The 19,879-nt window shown below is 42.0% G+C and overlaps 1 protein-coding gene across 3 annotated transcripts in view; it reads right to left on the bottom strand.

Moving 5' to 3' along the window:
* LOC146521086 (butyrophilin-like protein 2) overlaps nt 1-19,879 on the bottom strand; it is an 83,243-nt gene that overhangs the window by 39,763 nt on the left and 23,601 nt on the right. The window contains exons 3-4 of one of the 3 annotated variants that reach the window (XR_014873142.1): nt 13,642-13,977; nt 6,959-7,285 (exon numbers count right to left, since the gene is read on the bottom strand). Coding sequence is in view for 2 of the 3 variants with exons in the window: in XM_085154477.1 (XP_085010603.1) it covers nt 7,011-7,285; nt 13,642-13,977 (611 nt within the window). In the remaining variant the exon portion in view is untranslated. Of the gene's footprint in view, nt 1-6,666; nt 7,286-13,641; nt 13,978-19,879 lie in introns of those variants that run through there. The other 2 variants (XM_085154477.1, XM_085154476.1) reach the window with 2 other exon arrangements.

Here is a 19,879-nt window from a genome sequence, read left to right as displayed (position 1 = left end):
GAAAGGCTGGATAACGGTGAGGAGGAAGCGTAGTCCTAAACAGAAGCCCCAGGTACACCACCAACCCGTTCATGTGTCTAACCGTTTTTCCCCACTCGGTGACACACCCGCTGGGGGTCAAACTCTGGTAATTGGTGATTCTGTTCTCAGACATGTGAAGCTAGAGACACCGGCAACCATAGTCAATTGTCTTCCAGGGGCCAGAGCAGGCGACATTGAAGGAAATTTAAAACTGCTGGCTAAGGGTAAACGTAAATTCAATAAAATCATAATTCACGTCGGCAGTAATGACACCCGGTTACGCCAATCGGAGGTCACTAAAATCAATATTGAATCGGTGTGCAACTTTGCCAAAACAATGTCGGACTCTGTAGTTTTCTCTGGTCCCCTCCCCAATCAGACCAGGAGTGACATGTTTAGCCGCATGTTCTCCTTAAATTGCTGGCTGTCTGAGTGGTGTCCCAGAAACGATGTGGGCTTCATAGATAATTGGCAAACTTTCTGGAGGAAACCTGGTCTTGTTAGGAGAGACGGCATCCATCCCACTTTGGATGGAGCAGCTCTCATTTCTAGAAATATGGACAAATTTATTAAACCCCTCAAAATATGACTATCCAGAGTTGGGACCAGGAAGCAGAGTTGCAGTCTTACACGCCTCTCTGCAGCTTCTCTCCTCCTGCTACCCCCCCAAAAACCCATCTCCATAGAGACTGTGTCTGCTTCCAAAAAGACAAAAAACAAACTAAAAACCAGCAACAAACAACTTAAACATTTACAAAGAAAGAACAATACAGTATCCACATCTGAACCAAAGAGTAAAACAGTGAAATGTGGATTATTAAATATTAGGTCTCTCTCTTCCAAGTCTCTGTTAGTACATGACTTAATAAATGATCAACAAATTGATTTACTCTGCCTTACAGAAACCTGGTTGCAGCAGGATGATTATGTTAGCTTAAATGAATCAACACCCCCGAGTCATTCTAACTACCAGAGATCTCGAAGCACAGGTCGAGGGGGCGGTGTGGCAGCAATTTTTCACACCAGTCTATTAATTAATGAAAGACCAAGACAGACTTTTAATTCATTTGAAAGCCTGATGCTTAACATTATCCACCCCAGCTGTGAAACTCAGAAACCAGTCTTACTTGTTATCATCTATCGTCCACCTGGGCCTTACACAGAGTTTCTGTCTGATTTCTCAGACTTTATATCTGATTTAGTTCTGAGCTCAGATAAAATAATTATTGTGGGTGATTTTAACATCCATGTAGATGCTAAAAATGACAGCCTCAACATGGCATTTAATCTGTTGTTAGACTCAATTGGTTTCTCTCAAAATGTAAAAGAACCCACCCACCACTTTAATCACACTCTAGATCTTGTTTTAACATATGGCATAGAAACTGAACATTTAACAGTGTTTCCTGAAAACCCTCTCCTGTCTGATCATTTCTTGATAACATTTACATTTACAATAATTGATCACGCAGCAGTGGAGAGTGGACTTTATCAAAGTAGATGTCTTTCTGAAAGCGCTGTAACTAAGTTTAAGAATATAATCCAGCCACTGTTATCATCGTCAATGCCCTGTACCAACACAGAGCAGAGCAGCTATCTGAACGCTACCCCAACAGAGGTCGATTATCTTGTTAATAATTTCACCTCCTCACTACGTACGACTCTGGATACTGTAGCTCCAGTGAAAACTAAGGTCTCTAATCAGAAGTACATGACCCCGTGGTATAATTCTCAAACACGTACCCTAAAGCAGATGACTCGTAATCTGGAGAGGAAATGGCGTGTCACAAATTTAGAGGATCATCATTTAGCCTGGAGAAATAGTTTGTTGCTTTATAAGAAAGCCCTCCGCAAAGCCAGAACAGCTTACTATTCGTCACTGATTGAAGAAAATAAGAACAACCCCAGGTTTCTCTTCAGCACTGTAGCCAGGCTGACAAAAAACCAGAGCTCTTTTGAGCCAACCATCCCTTTAACGTTAACTAGTGATGACTTCATGAACTTCTTTACAAATAAAATTTTTATCATTAGAGAAAAAATTACCAATAATCATCCCACAGATGTAATATTATCTACAGCTACTTGTAGTTCCGTTGATGTTAAGTTAGACTCTTTTTTTCCAATCGATCTTTCTGAGTTAACGTCAATAATTACTTCCTCCAAACCATCAACGTGTCTTTTAGACCCCATTCCTACAAAACTGCTCAAAGAAGTTCTGCCATTGATTAATTCTTCGATCTTATATATGATCAACCTATCTCTAATAATCGGCTATGTACCACAGGCCTTCAAGGTGGCTGCAGTTAAACCTTTACTCAAAAAGCCATCTCTAGACCCAGCAGTCTTAGCTAATTATAGGCCAATCTCCAACCTTCCTTTCATATCAAAAATCCTTGAAAGAGTAGTTGTCAAACAGCTAACAGATCATCTGCAGAGGAATGGTTTATTTGAAGAGTTTCAGTCAGGTTTCAGAGCTCATCACAGCACAGAAACAGCTTTAGTGAAGGTTACAAATGATCTTCTTATGGCCTCTGACAGTGGACTCATCTCTGTGCTTGTCCTTCTTGACCTTAGTGCAGCATTCGATACTGTTGACCATAATATCCTATTAGAGCGATTAGAACATGCTGTAGGTATTACAGGTATTGCACTGCAGTGGTTTGTATCATATCTATCTAATAGACTCCAATTTGTGCATGTAAATGGAGAGTCCTCTTCACACACTGAGGTTAATTATGGAGTTCCACAGGGTTCAGTGCTAGGACCAATTCTGTTTACATTATACATGCTTCCCCTAGGCAGCATCATTAGAAGACATAGCATACATTTTCACTGCTATGCAGATGACACCCAGCTCTATCTGTCCATGAAGCCAGATAACACACACCAATTAGTTAAACTGCAGGAATGTCTTAAAGACATAAAGACATGGATGGCCACTAACTTTCTGCTTCTCAACTCAGATAAAACTGAGGTCATTGTACTCGGCGCTGAAAAGCTTAGAAATTTGGTATCTAACCAGATTCTTACTCTGGATGGCATTACCTTGGCCTCCAGTAACACTGTGAGGAACCTTGGAGTCATTTTTGACCAGGATATGTCCTTCAACGCACATATTAAACAAATATGTAAGACTGCGTTCTTCCATTTGCGCAACATCTCTAAAATTAGAAATATCCTGTCTCAGAGTGACGCTGAAAAACTAGTTCATGCATTTATTACTTCCAGGCTGGACTACTGCAATTCATTATTATCAGGATGTCCAAAAAACTCACTGAAAAGCCTTCAGTTAATCCAAAATGCTGCAGCAAGAGTACTGACAGGGACTAGAAAGAGAGAGCATATTTCTCCTGTTTTGGCTTCCCTTCATTGGCTTCCTGTTAAATCCAGAATTGAATTCAAAATCCTGCTCCTCACATACAAGGTCTTAAATAATCAGGCCCCATCTTATCTTAATGACCTTGTAGTACCATATCACCCTATTAGAGCACTTCGCTCTCGCTCTGCAGGCCTACTTGTTGTTCCTAGAGTATTTAAAAGTAGAATGGGAGGGAGAGCCTTCAGTTTTCAGGCCCCTCTTCTGTGGAACCAGCTTCCAGTTTGGATTCGGGAGACAGACACTATCTCTACTTTTAAGATTAGGCTTAAAACTTTCCTTTTTGCTAAAGCATATAGTTAGGGCTGGACCAGGTGACCCTGAATCCTCCCTTAGTTATGCTGCAATAGGTACAGACTGCCGGGGGATTCCCATGATGCATTGAGTTTTTCCTTTCCAGTCACCTTTCTCACTCACTATGTATTAACAGACCTCTCTGTATTGAATCGTATCTGTTATTAATCTCTGTCTCTCTTCCACAGCATGTCTTTATCCTGTCTTCCTTCTCTCACCCCAACCGGTCGCAGCAGATGGCCGCCCCTCCCTGAGCCTGGTTCTGCCGGAGGTTTCTTCCTGTTAAAAGGGAGTTTTTCCTTCCCACTGTCGCCAAAGTGCTTGCTCATAGGGGGTCATATGATTGTTGGGTTTTTCTCTGTATCTATGAAGCGCCTTGAGGCGACATTTGTTGTGATTTGGCGCTATATAAATAAAATTGAATTGAATTGAATTGAATTGAAGTCTGTAAGTCCATAAACTCTCCCAAATAATCATTAAATGTTTTCATGTGTTCATCTATGGAAGCTTTTGATTCTCCAGCATCAATGAGAGCATTAATGTCATTTCGTTTTTTTGTCAGAACGCCAAGTTTCGCTCTGCGTTTTTTAATCAAATTAAAAAGCTCTCTTTCTTGTTCCTCCATTTTAACCACCAAAGTCATTTCACACGGTCCAAAAGATAATTGTTCAATACAAATGCTTCATGTTGCAGCTCAGCATCTCGGCTCATCCAAACAAAGTTTCATATTTACTCACGAACTTTGCGTCATTTTTTCAGTCCATTCTGCGAAGATGCAATCTTCCAAGTCCAATCTTGCAAGTTTCTCCCAGATTCCAAGTTGATATCCAAGCGAATCAAATGATTTTTTGACTTAAGTGTCAAGGCCTTTTACGTTCCAAACACCAAAAAAGAAAGGTTCAAGAAAAGGCCATGGGTGGCAACGGGAGGTTTGTTTTTGAACGCACTTTGATTCCATTGTCTTAAATCATATGTCGTTTATTTCGTGCAAAGTTATGAACAAAAATCAACCAAATAACTTCTTAAAACTTAAAATTAAACGAATGTTAACTTAATTTGCTTCAACTACTTCAAAAGTGGTCAAAAAATCATTTCCTCCCCTCCCGAGTCCCCACCAGACATTTGGCAAACAAAAAGTATATACCACACCCTTCCAGGGTGCTCTTAATCCCGTGATTAATGGGAGGGTCCATAAGCCATTACACCAATTACTTTCCAAAACCTTTTCCAATAAATGAATTACAAATTTACATAAACAAAACTAGGTCAACATATTCTTACAACTTTAAAGAAAAAACAAAAATTAATACAAATTGCATTTTATAAACATTCAAAAAAATGGCCACAACATTGTTGTTGGATTTTTATTGTTGTAGCCCTGGCTATATAAGTAGCTCATTATTTAAATTTGTTCATTAAATTGATAGTTAGCTGCAAATGTTTAATGTGTTCAAGAATGTATACAAATGCCTGCAAAGTATGTGATGTGTGTCAGTTAAATGCACAACCTTTTTATTTGTATTTTGAGGTTTATGTCATTATTTTTGATATGGTATTGATATGTACTACAGCTCCAGTGAACCCTGAAGTAGTCTCAGGTAGAGGGGTGGGAGTAAGTGGAGAGCCGTGTGCTGCAGGAAGCGAGAGAGACGAGAGCTGAACAGCGTCGAGTGAACGTTCATAGAAGGCGACAGACGTATTTTCGGGTTGACGGATAGTTAACTGGAGTCGAGAACTGTTGTACCCTACTGTGAGGTAAATGTGAATTTTGTCTGACACTTGTACCCAATGTTATTGTGTAAAACGCGCTAACTGCTAACCGCGATTAGCCGCTAGCACAACTGCTAACACAGCTGCTAGGACAACTGCTAACATAGCCGCTAGCGTAGCCTAGCATATTTGCTAAGCTCTTGTTCTGCTCTGTTTTATTTATTAAGCTAATGCTAAGATTGAATGTTATGGCATGTGAACTGGCATTTAGCGGGATTGTGTGATTCAGTAGGAGGAGACGGACGTCTTGCTGGCGTGTCAGAGAGGTCCCTTCTGCTGGTGTGCTGAAGTTATGTGTTCACGTGGGAGCACGTGGAAAGGACGACTGTGAGTGCTGCTGCCGCGGCCTGCTGGTAGCCGTGACCCAGTTTCCCCGCTATCCCCTTGAACTGCCTGGAGGTGTGAGTACTGTTGTTTGCACGTGCTTTTTATTTTTACTGCTTGGCAACAAGTGAAGCGGCCATATTGTTTTAGGTCCTAACGCACCCGAGCCACGACTCAGGCCTGCAACGAGGGGCTTGCTAGCAGAAAGACTGTAGCACTTGAGGTGTGTGTGTGTTTGGTGAGAGTGCGTGTGGGCCCACAATATTATTTGATTATTTTGTTTCTGTTGAGGTAGATACCTCACCATTGTTTAACAAACTTTATTGATTTTACTTATTTTCTTTTGTGTTGTTAATTAAGCATTCACTAAAGTGGAGTTAACGTTATAATTGACCTGCTTGTGTGTGGTTTGTTTCCATATAGTTTAGTTTTACTGCATATTTAATACCATAAGCATTAAAAAGGGAGTATCAGTAGGAAAGTAACAACAGGAACCCAGCGCCCCTCTCAATAGAACGTGGGACGGGTGTTACATTGTGCTGGCTTGTTTCCCCTGATGCGTGTGAGGCTGTGAGTCAGCTGAAGATTGTTTACTCCCGTGAGGAGCTGCTACAACTTAACGTCTCGTATGGTGGTAAAGACCTTACTTCATGTATGCCGCATTTTATACAGAGAGATTTTAACAGAACAAGTAACAAAAGGAAAAGAAAAAGAGGGAGACTCAGAGGTGTCAAATTGCGTCTGAGGAGACAACAGGTTGGACTCCCCTGGCCTCTGTAGCTTCTTTCCTCTAGACGAAGGTTTCTAGTTCAAAGAAAACAGTTTTGTCTCTGCTGCCGTCACTAAACACAATAAGAACTGTTTTATTTGATTCATCTTGATCTATATTGTTTTTTATTGCTTGTGTAATAATCAAATGTGTTTGTCAGGGTTTAATGGGTGGGTGTGTGTTTTGTGAGGGGATGCCAAATGTTATAATTATTTCCATAAAGCCAGTTTATCTATGGGTATAAATAAAGTAAACTTGAACCCTTAGGTAAAATTTAGACTAACTGTAACCCTGACAGTAAAACCACATTTGACTTAAAACTTGTTGGACCTGACATTTTGTCCCCACAAGTATAGTGCCAATGTTCTGTCCTCACAAAGATGTGTAAACATGTACACACAAACCTCTGACTTTGAGCTGCACTGTCTTCATTCTAAGCACAGCTCGATTCATCATTTAGCATCTGTATTCTCCACTGTCTCTCTCTGTGGGGTGTTTCAGGGTCAGACTGAGGTCTCCAGTTTTCAGCAGGTCTTCATTCATCTTCGTTCGGTCTCTGTAAACCTGGTGCTGTTTGTGAGGCTGGTCAGAGCCGTTAATATACAGGTAGATCTTGTTGTATTCACGTTCATAGCATCTCAACACCACTTCACCATCTTCAGGCAGGTTTTGTGTGGTTCTGAAGGGCAGCTGGACAGACTCCGCCCCCTCCTCCACCTCCACCTGAGAGACTGAGAGGACAACAAACACAACATGAGCTGTACAAAGTGTGATTGGTGTTGACAGAGCAGCATCATGTGACTCTTGTTCTGCACTAAATGAAGCGATGGAGTGGCGCCTCCTTCAGGCAGAGAAACAGCTCATGGAGAGAAATAATTATTAGAGCAAAAACAAGAGTGGAGCTGCAAATAAGGCCGAGAGGAACGCTGCAGAAAACTGTTCATGTGTGAATTCATAACTTCATAGATTTCTTTGAGCACTAAAATCAGAGCTGCTTCTATTTCTAATATGACAGCTGTACATTAGAGCTGGAACACTTTAAATGTGAGCCATAAAAACATGATACTCTACAAGTGCATTCAGCTCTGACACTGTCACATCATGAAGGAGACGTGGAAATCACTTTGTTACACAAATCAAAGTCAAATCAATTCTATTGATGGAATATTGTGTGATCAATAGACTGATCAGTTTCTAATCTGTCATCTATCAGCTGGAAATCCAGCAGTGTCAAACAGACTGGGCAGCAGATTAGGACCAAACACAAACACACTGAGACTTTTTCTTCAGCAGTTGCAGGTAAACTGCAGCAACAATGCGACTCAGACAGTTTCTCTATAACTGCAGGGCTTCCTGCGCTGCTGTTAGTCAGATACGGATCAACAGGTTGTGGATAGAAAGCAGATTCCTTCAGCAGAGGATCCAGATCACACTTGAAGCATGTCGTCGGGAAAACCATCAGTGAAAATGGGACACTTTGAGCCAATTTGAGCCTCAAACTCTGAACATAACCTGCTGCAGACCAGCTGATGTGTTCAGTTACCATGGTGAGGAATTTCACAATAAAGGAGGCGTACGCTCTGTCTTTTCCCGGCCCGACGCTCTGGGACATTTTAGACAAGTTTCCTGGCAGAATACGATCCCGTGCGGAGGCCGACACCATCCTTATCCACATGGGCACAAACCGGATTCCAAACAGCGCTCCCACTTCCTCAAACTGGACTTTGTGTGTCTTTGTGAGGCTGTGAAACAAGCCCACCGTAGTGTTTGTATCTCCGGCCCCACTCCCACCTGTGGCCGTGGGGCGTTTGGGTCCTGCTCGGCCTGCACACCTGGCTCTCCTCTGTGTGTGACTCCCACAGCCTGGGCTTTAGAGACAACTTCAATGTTTTCTGGGACAGGAGGCATCTTTCTGCAGCAGATGGGCTCCACTTCAACCAATCAGGAGCTAGATCCTCTCTGCTAACATATCATATGGAGTCCAGCAGGAAACACTCCATCAAGCACCTGTCCACACCTGCCCACACCTGCTGACCGCTCCGTCACTGACTGACGTCCCCCAGGTCCTAGTCCCTACCATCTCAGTTCCACTCTAAACACTAATACATGTTCAGCTGGACTCGGAGCCTCTGGAGACATTTTGGATGTTCCAGTCATGATAACTAACAGGACAGTTTGTGCAAGGTGGAGAAAATCTGCTGCATCATCCCATTGATGAAGCATTCAGCTCCACCCTACAGTTTCTCTGCTGCCTCCATCCACCTTGGTTCACTTTGCTCTTCTTAAAGTTGCAGCTCTGAATAGTCAGGCTTTTATTCTGAAGGATTTTACAACTTCCCATCAGCTTGATTTGATGTTTTGAACAGAAACAGGATGAAATCTGGAGAGGACTGTCTAGTCTGTGAACTCTGACCCCACATATGATTGTTTCAGTCAGCCCAGAGAAAGTGGCTGGGTGGGTGGAGCTTTGGCTTCAAATGCTCCCCTATTAAGGTGGATGAAGGGTGTAGTTTGGAGGTGCTGCTTGTTAAAGTGTGAAACAGCTCCTATCTGTGCAGGTATCTCCACCCTCCTAAGACTCCATCAGAGTTGGAGCTGAACTCTCAGATGTTTCCTGCTCCATGGTTCTTATGTGTGATCACATGATCTGAGCTGCTGATTTTAAGATCCATGTTGATGATCTCACTGACTCATTTGAGTTCCTCAGTGCAGTAAATTCATTGGTTTCAAACAGCTGGGACTGTGTGAGGTCCTGAGGACTGACACTCAGGTGCAGCTCAGGATTTATCAGAGGAGAGCTGCATGATTACAAACTGAACTGTGAGGATCAGCTGACTGTACATGAACATGATTCAGCATCAGATCTGATCACTTATACACTCTGATAACATCTCCCCCTCTCTGTGCAAACACATGAACACTGCTAGAAGCAACAAGCACATCAGGATCAATCACATTTTGATTGCTTTTTGTGTTCCATTGAGAACAATCTGCAGTAAAGTGTGCGTCACAGACCTGATTTATTTCAACACTTTACTCCAAACTTTGAAAGTGAAACTCCTACAAACACATATGAAATAATCCAGCCACAGAAACTGTCCACAGCTTTCAGTCTCCACATTTCCTGTGAAGCTCTGCAGGAAACCCTGACAGCAGCTTTTTAGCTCCAAAGCAGGTTTAGCTGTGGTGCAGAGTGTTAGTGACTCTGCCCGTGGACACAGTTATTTCTGCAGGTCACCTTGTTACAGGTGCATTTGGAGGAGATTCCCTTTCAGAGCACTCAAAGCTTTGTGGCAGGGAGTTTACTGCAGACTGCAGCATGTTTAATACCAAGCATGATGTGAGCCTGATGTGGCTGATAGCTGCTTCTAGCAGTCTTCATGTATGTGGAACGAGAGGGGAGATGTTATCAGGACCAGTTGGACGTCTCAAAGCTGTGAGCGCAGTGCTGAAACTTTGGCTCTGTCCTGTAGCTCTTCACTCAGTCCTCACCCTGAGTGTTTAGAGCCCAGCCACACATATTCCTGCTCCTCAGGAATTCTGGGATTTGGAGGAAACACAGCTAAACTGACCTGAAGCTAAGGGGGAGGAGCCACAATACAAGCTGCATCCAGCCAATGGGTGCACTGTTGAGCCACGGATGTGCAGAGGGTCACATGTTTAGTCCCATTTGTAGAAATGTGTCCATAATGAAGACAAATGCAGTCACACAGCTCTGCAACAGCACAAATCACTTTGATGGAGTTTGTTTGTGCTGCTCTCAGATCTGTACAACACTGACATGTGTGTCAACATGCTGCAGACTCACAAAGATGTGCCGTGTTAGCTTCATGTGTCCATCTGACACTATATTATAGTGACTTGAAGAAATCCCTGCAGCATCACATGCAGAACAAACAGAGGCCACGTGTGGCACAGTTCCTGTAACGGGATGAATCCGTGGATGTGTCGGGATCTGACGCTGAATCGTGTTGCTGTTCTTTTCCACATGGTACAGGTCAGCTGTTCCACACAGATTTCAGCTTTCTAGAAGAGTTAGTCTGGAATAAAGCAGCTCTCCTCTGGACCAATCCTGCCTCCAGCTGAGCCGTCACACATTCACACACAGTCCCAGCAGTTTGTAGCACAGCAGTGATCCTTCTATCAGAAACATGCTGCTTCTCCTTCATCCTCCTCTCATTGATCTGAATCAGCTGTTTTCACAGAGAAACGCTGCACAAATCCTTCACTCCACTATTTCTGTCAGCAGATGACTCGCTCTATCATGGCTGCTGCTCCTTTTTCACACACTCATTTGTGCTTTGAATCCAATCTGTTTCTCATCATCACCATGAACAGGCTGCTCATCAATCAGCACATTAGCTGTAGATCAGCTGCACACTGATGAAGATGCTCAGACAGACGGGCTGGGCACACAGAGGACTTTATGATCTGTTCTTAAATTCAGTCCAACATGGATCATTTCTGCTCACAGTCCGATCATCTCTGGAAACTTGTGCTTCCATGGCACACGGTGCGCTGGGCTGCTTCAACAAATAGCACTACACCTCTGGTTGTCAGCTTCACCTCTCCATCGCTCTCCCCGTGGCTACAGTACAAGTGAGCTGACACATCCATCAGTGGAGACTGTGGGCCAGTAAGGAGCAGCAGCTGCCTGCAACATGGGCTTTACATTGCAAACAGCCACAAGTCTGGGCCTAACCACGCCTTTGACTTCTTCTTCATTTCCATGAGATTTACATTTCAGGGAGTTCCCCTGGAAAAAGAGCCATTTTGAAAGCTGTTTGCTGACTTCATCAATAATCTGCTTCAATCATCCAGATGAGAATCCTGAGAATGGAGCAGCCCTGATAGCAGCTCATAGGATCACAGTGTTTTTCATTCAGCTGATTGATTTCACAGGTTAGGAGGTGAACCATCTAACTGTGCTCCTCCTTCCACCTTTGGACCACTCATTTAGTGACAGCCAGGATTTGACAATCAGCTGTGACACAGGAAAACATGAGGTGGGAAACTCTGGAGAAGATCTGCTTTTCTCTACAGGGAGGCTCGCACATCTGATCTGCTCACCATCACTCAACTCACTTCAACAACATGCTGACTCAGTCATTTCTGCACGTTTCCTCATGTTACAGCCCTGACTTCAGTTCAGCTGAGGAGGAGATGAGGGAGGAGAGAGCAGTGGTGGAAGAAGAGGAGGAGAAGATCCAAAGAGGAGGCAGGGGGAGAGGCTCAGGAACAGTTAGCATCAGAGACTTTGAGCCATCATGGACTCCCACTCCTTCCATCCAGCCCTGTGTGGATCAGCAGCTCCAAAATGTCTGCTCACTCATGTTCTTACTGTCTGTGCTCTTCTTTCATTTCACTCATTATATATGAACTGCTCCTAAATCACACTGGATATGGATTTTCTGTCCATCCACACTAATTCTCTTCATTCTCACCTGATTGTTTGGATGCTCTTTGATAGCACATTGAAAATCCTCACAGTGACTTCTATTGCCACACTGACTGGACAAATACAAAGTTGAAGGCTTCATGTGTTTGGCACAAATAATACTTTGGTAGGTCTGAATTGTGTTTTGAACCATCTCTCAGGACCAAAGTCTTTTTGCTTCATTCAAAAAGAGCTGAAGGCTTTTTCCCTCACAGTTTGTCCTTTGATATTATTGGATGATGGACTGTGGAAAACACAAATGTGCACTTCTTAATGGCTCATATGTGCTGTGAAAGAGCTCTTTGTGATCCTGAAGCTTTTCAATAGTTTTTCTTTGGCTGTTTGTAAAGTTTTCTGTGTGAACTCTCAGGAATCTGGAGCAGTCTAATAGAAGTCTACTGGGGTATAGAGGGAGGAGCTTCTGTCAGACTCTTTCTGATGAGGAACTGAAGCCGCTCTCATGGTCTCATCAAATCCATCAGACTGAGAAAAACTGTCATGTGACCTCTCAGAACAAACAGCCTGTTAGTTTCCTGCTGCCTCCATCACTCACTTTCATTCACTCTCAATCACACCAACATGTTAAAGCAGCGCTATAGCTCACCTGGCTGAGCAGGTTGGCTGAAGGCGGGGCTTACTACAGGTGCCTGTGTGTCCCTCACTCTCTCCCCACTTTCCTGTCTACTCTCTGCACCTATATAATAAAGGCAAACATGCCTCCAATAGAAATCTTTGCAAACACAAAGTCCCACAGCAGCCCCGTGTTCTCCGGCTAAAATGAGAGTTTTTGTCAGTGGAGTCTGGTGGCTTTAACCACACAAACATCACAGCTGCGCTCAAATATCACAAAGAGCTGTGACAGCAGAGAAACACATGAAAATCCTCCAAAGATCATCTAGAAATAGAAATCTGTCCACTGTGGGACGTGTGAGGCTGACATTAATATGTCTTAAAGTGGGAGATGAAGAAATGCTTCCAGGGCCCAAATCATGGAGACAAACATCAATCCACACTTCACTTTGTTTCCTGTCTCTAAAGTGGGAATATTTCAGTGTGATGAACAAACGGCCTCCAACAAATAAAGCTCATTTCCTTTTCCTGTCTTCTCTCCAGCGGCCTCAGCTTCTTCCTCTTTCCCCTGTCTTCTTCTGCAGACGCTCCTCTGTAGCTTCAAGCTCTTTCTCTTTACAAGGAGAGCTACAAACCTTTGCATCCAGCCACAAACACCCCATGGGTTCCTCTGGATCATCACACTCAGCATTTCCACAATAAAAGCCTCATATTTATGGCTGCTCCACCCTGACATGTGACAACATCCAAATGACTGGATCAAAGTGTTTGAATGATCTCAGCAGCTTTAAAACTATTGATATTTATACATTTACACTGATTTGGACTAAACTAACAAAACTATTGATTTGATCCTAAATCAAATCATGCCAGAGGCTTTTATTTTGAAGTTAGGATCATTTTAATGGTCTTCTTAGTCTGTTCATTTAAACACACAGTTGCTCCGCCTGACATTTTTGGCTTTTAGATCAAAACATCAAAGAATTTATTTTATTTGAATGAACTGAAAATAGATTCAAACTAAAAGCTTTTAGAGAATAAACTCCTACATGACCTTTGACCTGTATCTACAGCACTGACCTCTGACTTTCAGCTTCACTTGTTTCTTCAGCAGGATGTTTCCCTCCCTGCTGTAGACGGTGCAGGTGTAGGTGTAGTTGTCTCCATCTGTGGGGTATTTCAGGGTCAGACTGAGGTCTCCAGTTTTCAGCAGGTCTTCATTCATCTTCGTTCGGTCTCTGTAATCCTGGTCCTGTTCTTCAGGCTGGTCAGAGCCGTTCTTATACACGTGGACTGTGTAGAAGTCGTCGTCATCGTTTACCATCCACTCCACTTTAGCATCTTCAGGCAGGTGAAGTGTGGTGTTGAAGGGCAGCTGGACAGACTCCACCCCTGAATCCACCTCCACCTGGGGGACTGAGAGGACAACAAAGCACAACATGAGCTTGGATGGAGACATTTGTGTTGACTCTAACAGGCTGAATGCTGCTGCTTCACTGGGAGCTCACTGTTAGATAGAAAGTGGTCAGTGTGAAGAGGAGACGCAGCAGAAAGATGAAGACTGACAGGAAGAAAGCAGTGAACAGACTGTTGGAGCTGCTGTTAGTGGGACAGGACTTTATTCAGTCTCTGAGGACCAGATTTGACTTGATGAAGCAGAGAAACACAGTCTGAGTGTTTCTGTCACACTCACTTCATCACACAGCTCAGTTTGACAACATTTGGAAGAATTTGATAGAAGCGTTCCTTTAGTAAAAGCACCAAGAAAACACCATGAAAACACCTCACTACACACAAAACTGCAGTACTGGCAAATTGTACATAAAGTATGAAAAGTCAAAGTACTTATTGTGCAGAACAATGTTCCCATCAGTGTTCTATGGATCAATATTACTGCTGCACATGTTTAAGGCTGAGCTCATTTCAAATCCTTTCTATTGTGTTGAATCTGCAGTAATGCATCATATTCTATAAAATCATATGTTTGTAGTGGCTGTCCTGTGAGGACCACGTATCTCTAAATAAACAGCTGTTAATGAGCTCACAAACACAGGCCTACAGCTGGATTTGAAAAAGTCCATTCAATAGAAAATCAACAATCACAGCTGGATTCAAAGGCTTGAGCTCTGTGTGACATGGTTACCTGTCAGTATCTACAGGGGGATTCAAATATGAAGGAAACATGAAGGTGGTGCATTAGAAAAACTGCTGCTTTCAAGTGCAGAGCAACAAACTGTTTGAACTGATCCAACTTTATTAACACAGACAAATATTTGTGCATCAGCTGCTGTAACATTTGTAATGAGCATTAATATTAATAAGTGTGAGTGAACAGAGCTGCTGCAACAGTGAAACTCTCACTGACTGATGTTACGTGAGGCCTTGTTGGCTCATTGTTAGTTCGCTGCACTGAAACAGGAAAATCCAGCTGTTAGTCATAATGTTTGTGTTTGTAAAGCACTTTATAACTGAGGACAGTGTGGAGGAGAGTCTGTGTGAGTCAGCTGCACCAGTGCTTCATGCTTTGCTGTTTTTAACATAAAGTCGTCCCTGTAGACTGCTTTTAGTTTCAGTGTCCTTATTTTGCCCTCAGTTATTGGTTCTCACTGTCTCCAGATCAGGTTCAAACACAGAGGAGATCAGGGCTTTGCAGCTGCTCCTAAACTGTGGAACAAAGACCCACGCAACATTAGAGACCTTCAACACCCTCCATCCTCTTCCTCTTCTCCTTATCCCAGCACACAGAGAGGAGTGTCGGGGGAAAGGCCCCACTCAGGTGGTGGAAATGACCTCAGGAACTTGTTGCTGTGAGGCAACAATGATCAGCACCACCATACTGTTTGTTTCACTCATGGTTTCTCATTTTATGTTTGTTTTTAATCTGTTGAATTATTTCAGGACTTTGACTCATTTAAATGTGCATCACTTTGGTCAGCAGCTGTTTCAGTAACACTTTATAACACGACCTGCAAATAAGGCTCAAGTAGCCTGTAGTTACCTGTAAGTTTGTGTAACAAGTAGGTTTTGTACAGAAAGAATAAAATAATTACACTGTAAGTACATTTAAGTACAGCGTCAGTCATTTTAAGTGCTGGGTTATTTCATGGGAAATCTCCAGAACAACAAACAATATTCCATCTTTGTACTTTCCGGGCCGCGGCTCATATTATGGAGCGACTCAGCCTTAGCCTAACATCCTGGTATTTTATAGCAAAGGACGCTAAGAAAGGAAACCCAGCCACACTGTAGCCGACTGTCTGCATTGTAATCAGGCTGCAATGTAGGGACGTGTCTACAAAGAAGCTCCAGCTGAAAGGATTACAGCAGGTTAGTGTGATGACAGATAGAGGTGTAAATGTACTGACATGTAAAGAGGGTGTTGAGAAGGTGGAAGAGTGACGTGTGAGCAGCAGCTTCAAGAACAAGCACTTCAGATGTACAGAGAAGTGGCCAGGAAGTGTGGTAGTAATGGCTTGTTTGTAAAAGCCAAAAATCAAACACATGATTTTAGCTCTGTACATTTGACTTTTTGGGTCTCCAGATGATAAAGAAACAGATTTATTTACATCTATAACTGCTTATTCAGTTCCTGGTGGTGGGAGGTGGATTTAGGCCGATGTTCATCAAACCTAAATGAATTATTTGTCCTAACAGTAAGAGGGCCAAATGTATTAATGAGTGCTGAAAACCTCCATGTGTGTCTGTACAGGTGGAGATCACTGGAGAAGCTGAAAGCTTTGGTGCTTTTCTACTAGTTGGGACGACTCTGTGAAAATCTGCTGACAGTCTGAGCAAGTTTTTGGACTCTTGCTCACAAAGTAAAAGACATTTTACAAAGTGAAGAGAAAAGAAACTTGTTCTGAGTGTAAGTGTTGTTTTGGATGCTGATGGATTGTTGAAGCTCATGTTTGAAGAGTTATGGATTGTTTCATGTTCTTCTGTTTTAAGTTGAATGAACAGCTCAGCTCGTCTCCATGTTTATAAGATCACATGATGCCTGTGCTCTCCACAGTTTGATCGTACGGATCAAAGTATCAGTGTGTTCATCACTGTGTTCATTTTATAGGTAACATGTAAAGACAGCTGAACAGTGAAACTTCCATTATGCAGAAAATGACTGAAGCAGAACTTACTCAGTAATGACTTCGGCTGCTACGATACTGAAAATGATTCACAGACAATTTGCATCTTTCCTATAAAATACCTGAAAGTTAAACCAGATTAAGACTCCATGACACGGCCCACAGCCCAGGAGGTTCAGGGTACTTGTTTCATTGTTTCCTGCAGAAACCTGACTTGTTGCTGAAAATTACGCGTAAGTACAGGATACTTGTTTGCAATTAAATGAACTGATGAGAAGAAATATGTGGCGCTCGACTCTAAACACTCTCAGCTTTGAGCCGATTAAACGCTCGTTCTGAAAACATCTTCCCCTCAATGTCCAAAGTCATGAACTCTCCTCAAAGAAACAATCACAACATCTCCATCTTTATTTACACTTTTAGGTTTTAAATTTTGTTCAGTTTGCAGTAAAGTTAGTGTCACAGACCTGAGGAACTCATTTTAATACTTTACTCCAAACTTTGTGCTCTGAAAGTGAAACTCCTACAAACACATGTGAAATAATCCAGCCACAGAAACTGTCCACAGCTTTCAGTCTGTTTGCTGCTATAGATATAATCCAGCTGATGTGGAGAACTACATGTGACACTTTGATGCAGCCATGAATCTGACTGATTTCTTTCCATTTTCAAAGGTTTATGCATCAGTTAAAGTCCTTAAAAAGCTCAGAAATAAAGAGAAAGGTTGGTTAAAGCAAAGAGAGGCACTGGCAGCATTGAAGACACCAGGCATGTGCAGAGGGGGGGGCTAGAGGGGCTTGAGCACCCGCCCCTTTCCTGATGGGTGCCCAAAGTGCCCTTTTGTTGAGGCAACTTTTTAAAAAAAATTATTATTATTTTTTTTAATGTGTGTGGGCGTGCGGAGTCCTGTCTGTGCCCCTCAACAATAATATTTAACTATTAATCACAGTTTTGCTAAATAAAAGGATCTGGCTTGCATCAGTCACATGATCACATTTAACCAATGATCGCCCTTGAGGGCAGAACGCGCTGGTTACGAGCCGGGAACGAGCTCACAAAGAGCACGCGCATTTTTTGCGGTGCTGTAGGAGAAACACAAATTAACTCAGAGACACAGACTGATGCAACAAAACCAGTAAGTCGTTGTACAGCGTACACTGTAGTGTATAGCACACAGGAGTGTTAGCTTATTATGTACACGTTGGTAAGTTGTCTTGTTGCAACTGACGAACTGAAACAAACGAGCGTGCTGTGTGTGCAACAGCGCGACAAACATTACCTGTTCTTTTATTAACTGCACAGGTAGTGCTGGTCATAGCTGCTGGCTACCTGTGTAAGGCTGTCATGGGTCTGTAGCTCTGTCACCGTTTTAGGGAACATATTTAGTTTTAAAGTTTCCGGGCTTTTCCTGCCTTTCTGGAGGGATTATATTTCACTAAAAACAGTCTAATATGCATGTCCACATAATTATGCATTATTATAATTATAATATATTAAAAAACACACGCTGTATTTTAAAGAACATACATTAAGAAGCAGATTATATTAGATTTATATTTTAAATAAGACAAAATTTGGATTTTACAGCAGTAAAATGATTGTATCTCTACAGTTTAAAAATGTAATAAGCTTTGCCCCTGCACAGAGTGGATAGTGAAACAAATGGAATCATCATAAATACATTATTTCATATTTATTACTTCCCCCTCCTCATTGCTTTATTATTGTAGCTCTAGTAATAAATAATAATGTAAGGATTCTGGATCAGCACCGTGATGCCCATAGTATATACAGTATTCTGAAGAAGGTCTAAACTGTCACTGTGTGTGCGTGCATGTGTGTGTTTTATTTAGATGGATTTAAAAAAAAAATATTACTCATGATATAACATTGTCCAGACATGCCTGATAAAGACATGAGGAGGGAACAGTAGGAGCTGTGTGAGGCTACTAAAGGCAGTGCTATAACATTTTTCTATCATCATTTTATTATAGATTAAGTGCAAGAGTTGTTAGGTGTGGATAATTAAATTATAGTTTATTGCAATAGCAAGTTGTGCCTTGTTCTCAGATAGACAGCAAGTGGAGAGTGATATATGAAATGATGGGATGGAAGGAAGAAGAGAAGCAAAGAGTGATTCAGAGGCAGAGCCTAATTTATTTCTCACAGTTTTTTGTTGCCTTATGGTTCCAAGCGCTGTCACCAATCTTTGCATTTTGTTATTATCTCATGACACTTGTTTAATCAGCTACCATCTCTCCTATGGACTTTTTAATGTCTACAGTCTCAGATCAACACAGCCCTGCCCTCCAGCACTATCCACAGCAACCCCTCAACAGCAACATTGTACCCATCAGGTAAAACATCGGCTACGTTTTCTTTGCCTTGTTGCCCATATTAGATTCTTAATGAATGTGTGTTGTTGTTATTCAGCCTGGCTCAATGTGCCCCTTTTTAACTTTGAGCACCCGCCCCTTTAAACCTCTCTGCACGGCCCTGGAAGACACTAAACAAGAGAAACAGATCAGAGAACATCAGGCTGAATAAGTGGAATTTTGTAAGTTTTTGTTACTCTGATTACTACTGAGCTGCTATTATTACATTTGGTGTGCATGTAGTAAATTATTATCATCATTTTCATTCTGTGCTCAGGATAAAAACATATGTTCATAAGTTAACCCTCTGGGGTCCAGGGTATAATTGGCCATTTTCAACTGCGTTTGATTTTACCTCTATATTTCACCTTTTAAAACTGTTTATCTTGCCTTGTTTGGTATCAATATTTTCAGCACAACCTCAAATATCTGAAATTTGAGTTATTTTTTCATTTTGGTATACTATATGAGCACAGTTGATCTAAATTCAGACAAAAAAATCAAAATCCAGGTAGAAAAAAGTTATATTTTTTCTGTAAAACCCACAAACGTGTTTAATGAATCATTTTCATAACTTGAAATACAAATAGAAATTGTACATTTCTAAAAATTATGCACAAGTTTTGCAAACAACAAAGTTATTTGGTACTATTGACCTACAAATGCAGCCATGGCCTCAGTTTTTTATAGAACCATTTAAATCTATATACAGAACAATCAGGTGTGCTGCATCAAATAAGAAGGCACACAAATTATTTGTGCCAGTCCAAAAAATAGTTTGTGTTCAGTATAAGACAGAGGAGAACAGCACAGGCCTAAACCAGGTCTGACAGCAGGAGGTGCATCAGTCCAGTTTTCCAT

Source organism: Neolamprologus multifasciatus, chromosome 3 (genome assembly GCF_963576455.1).
Source record: "Neolamprologus multifasciatus chromosome 3, fNeoMul1.2, whole genome shotgun sequence".
NCBI lineage: Eukaryota > Metazoa > Chordata > Actinopteri > Cichliformes > Cichlidae > Neolamprologus > Neolamprologus multifasciatus.
This window is presented reverse-complemented; position numbering and strand designations above follow the sequence as displayed.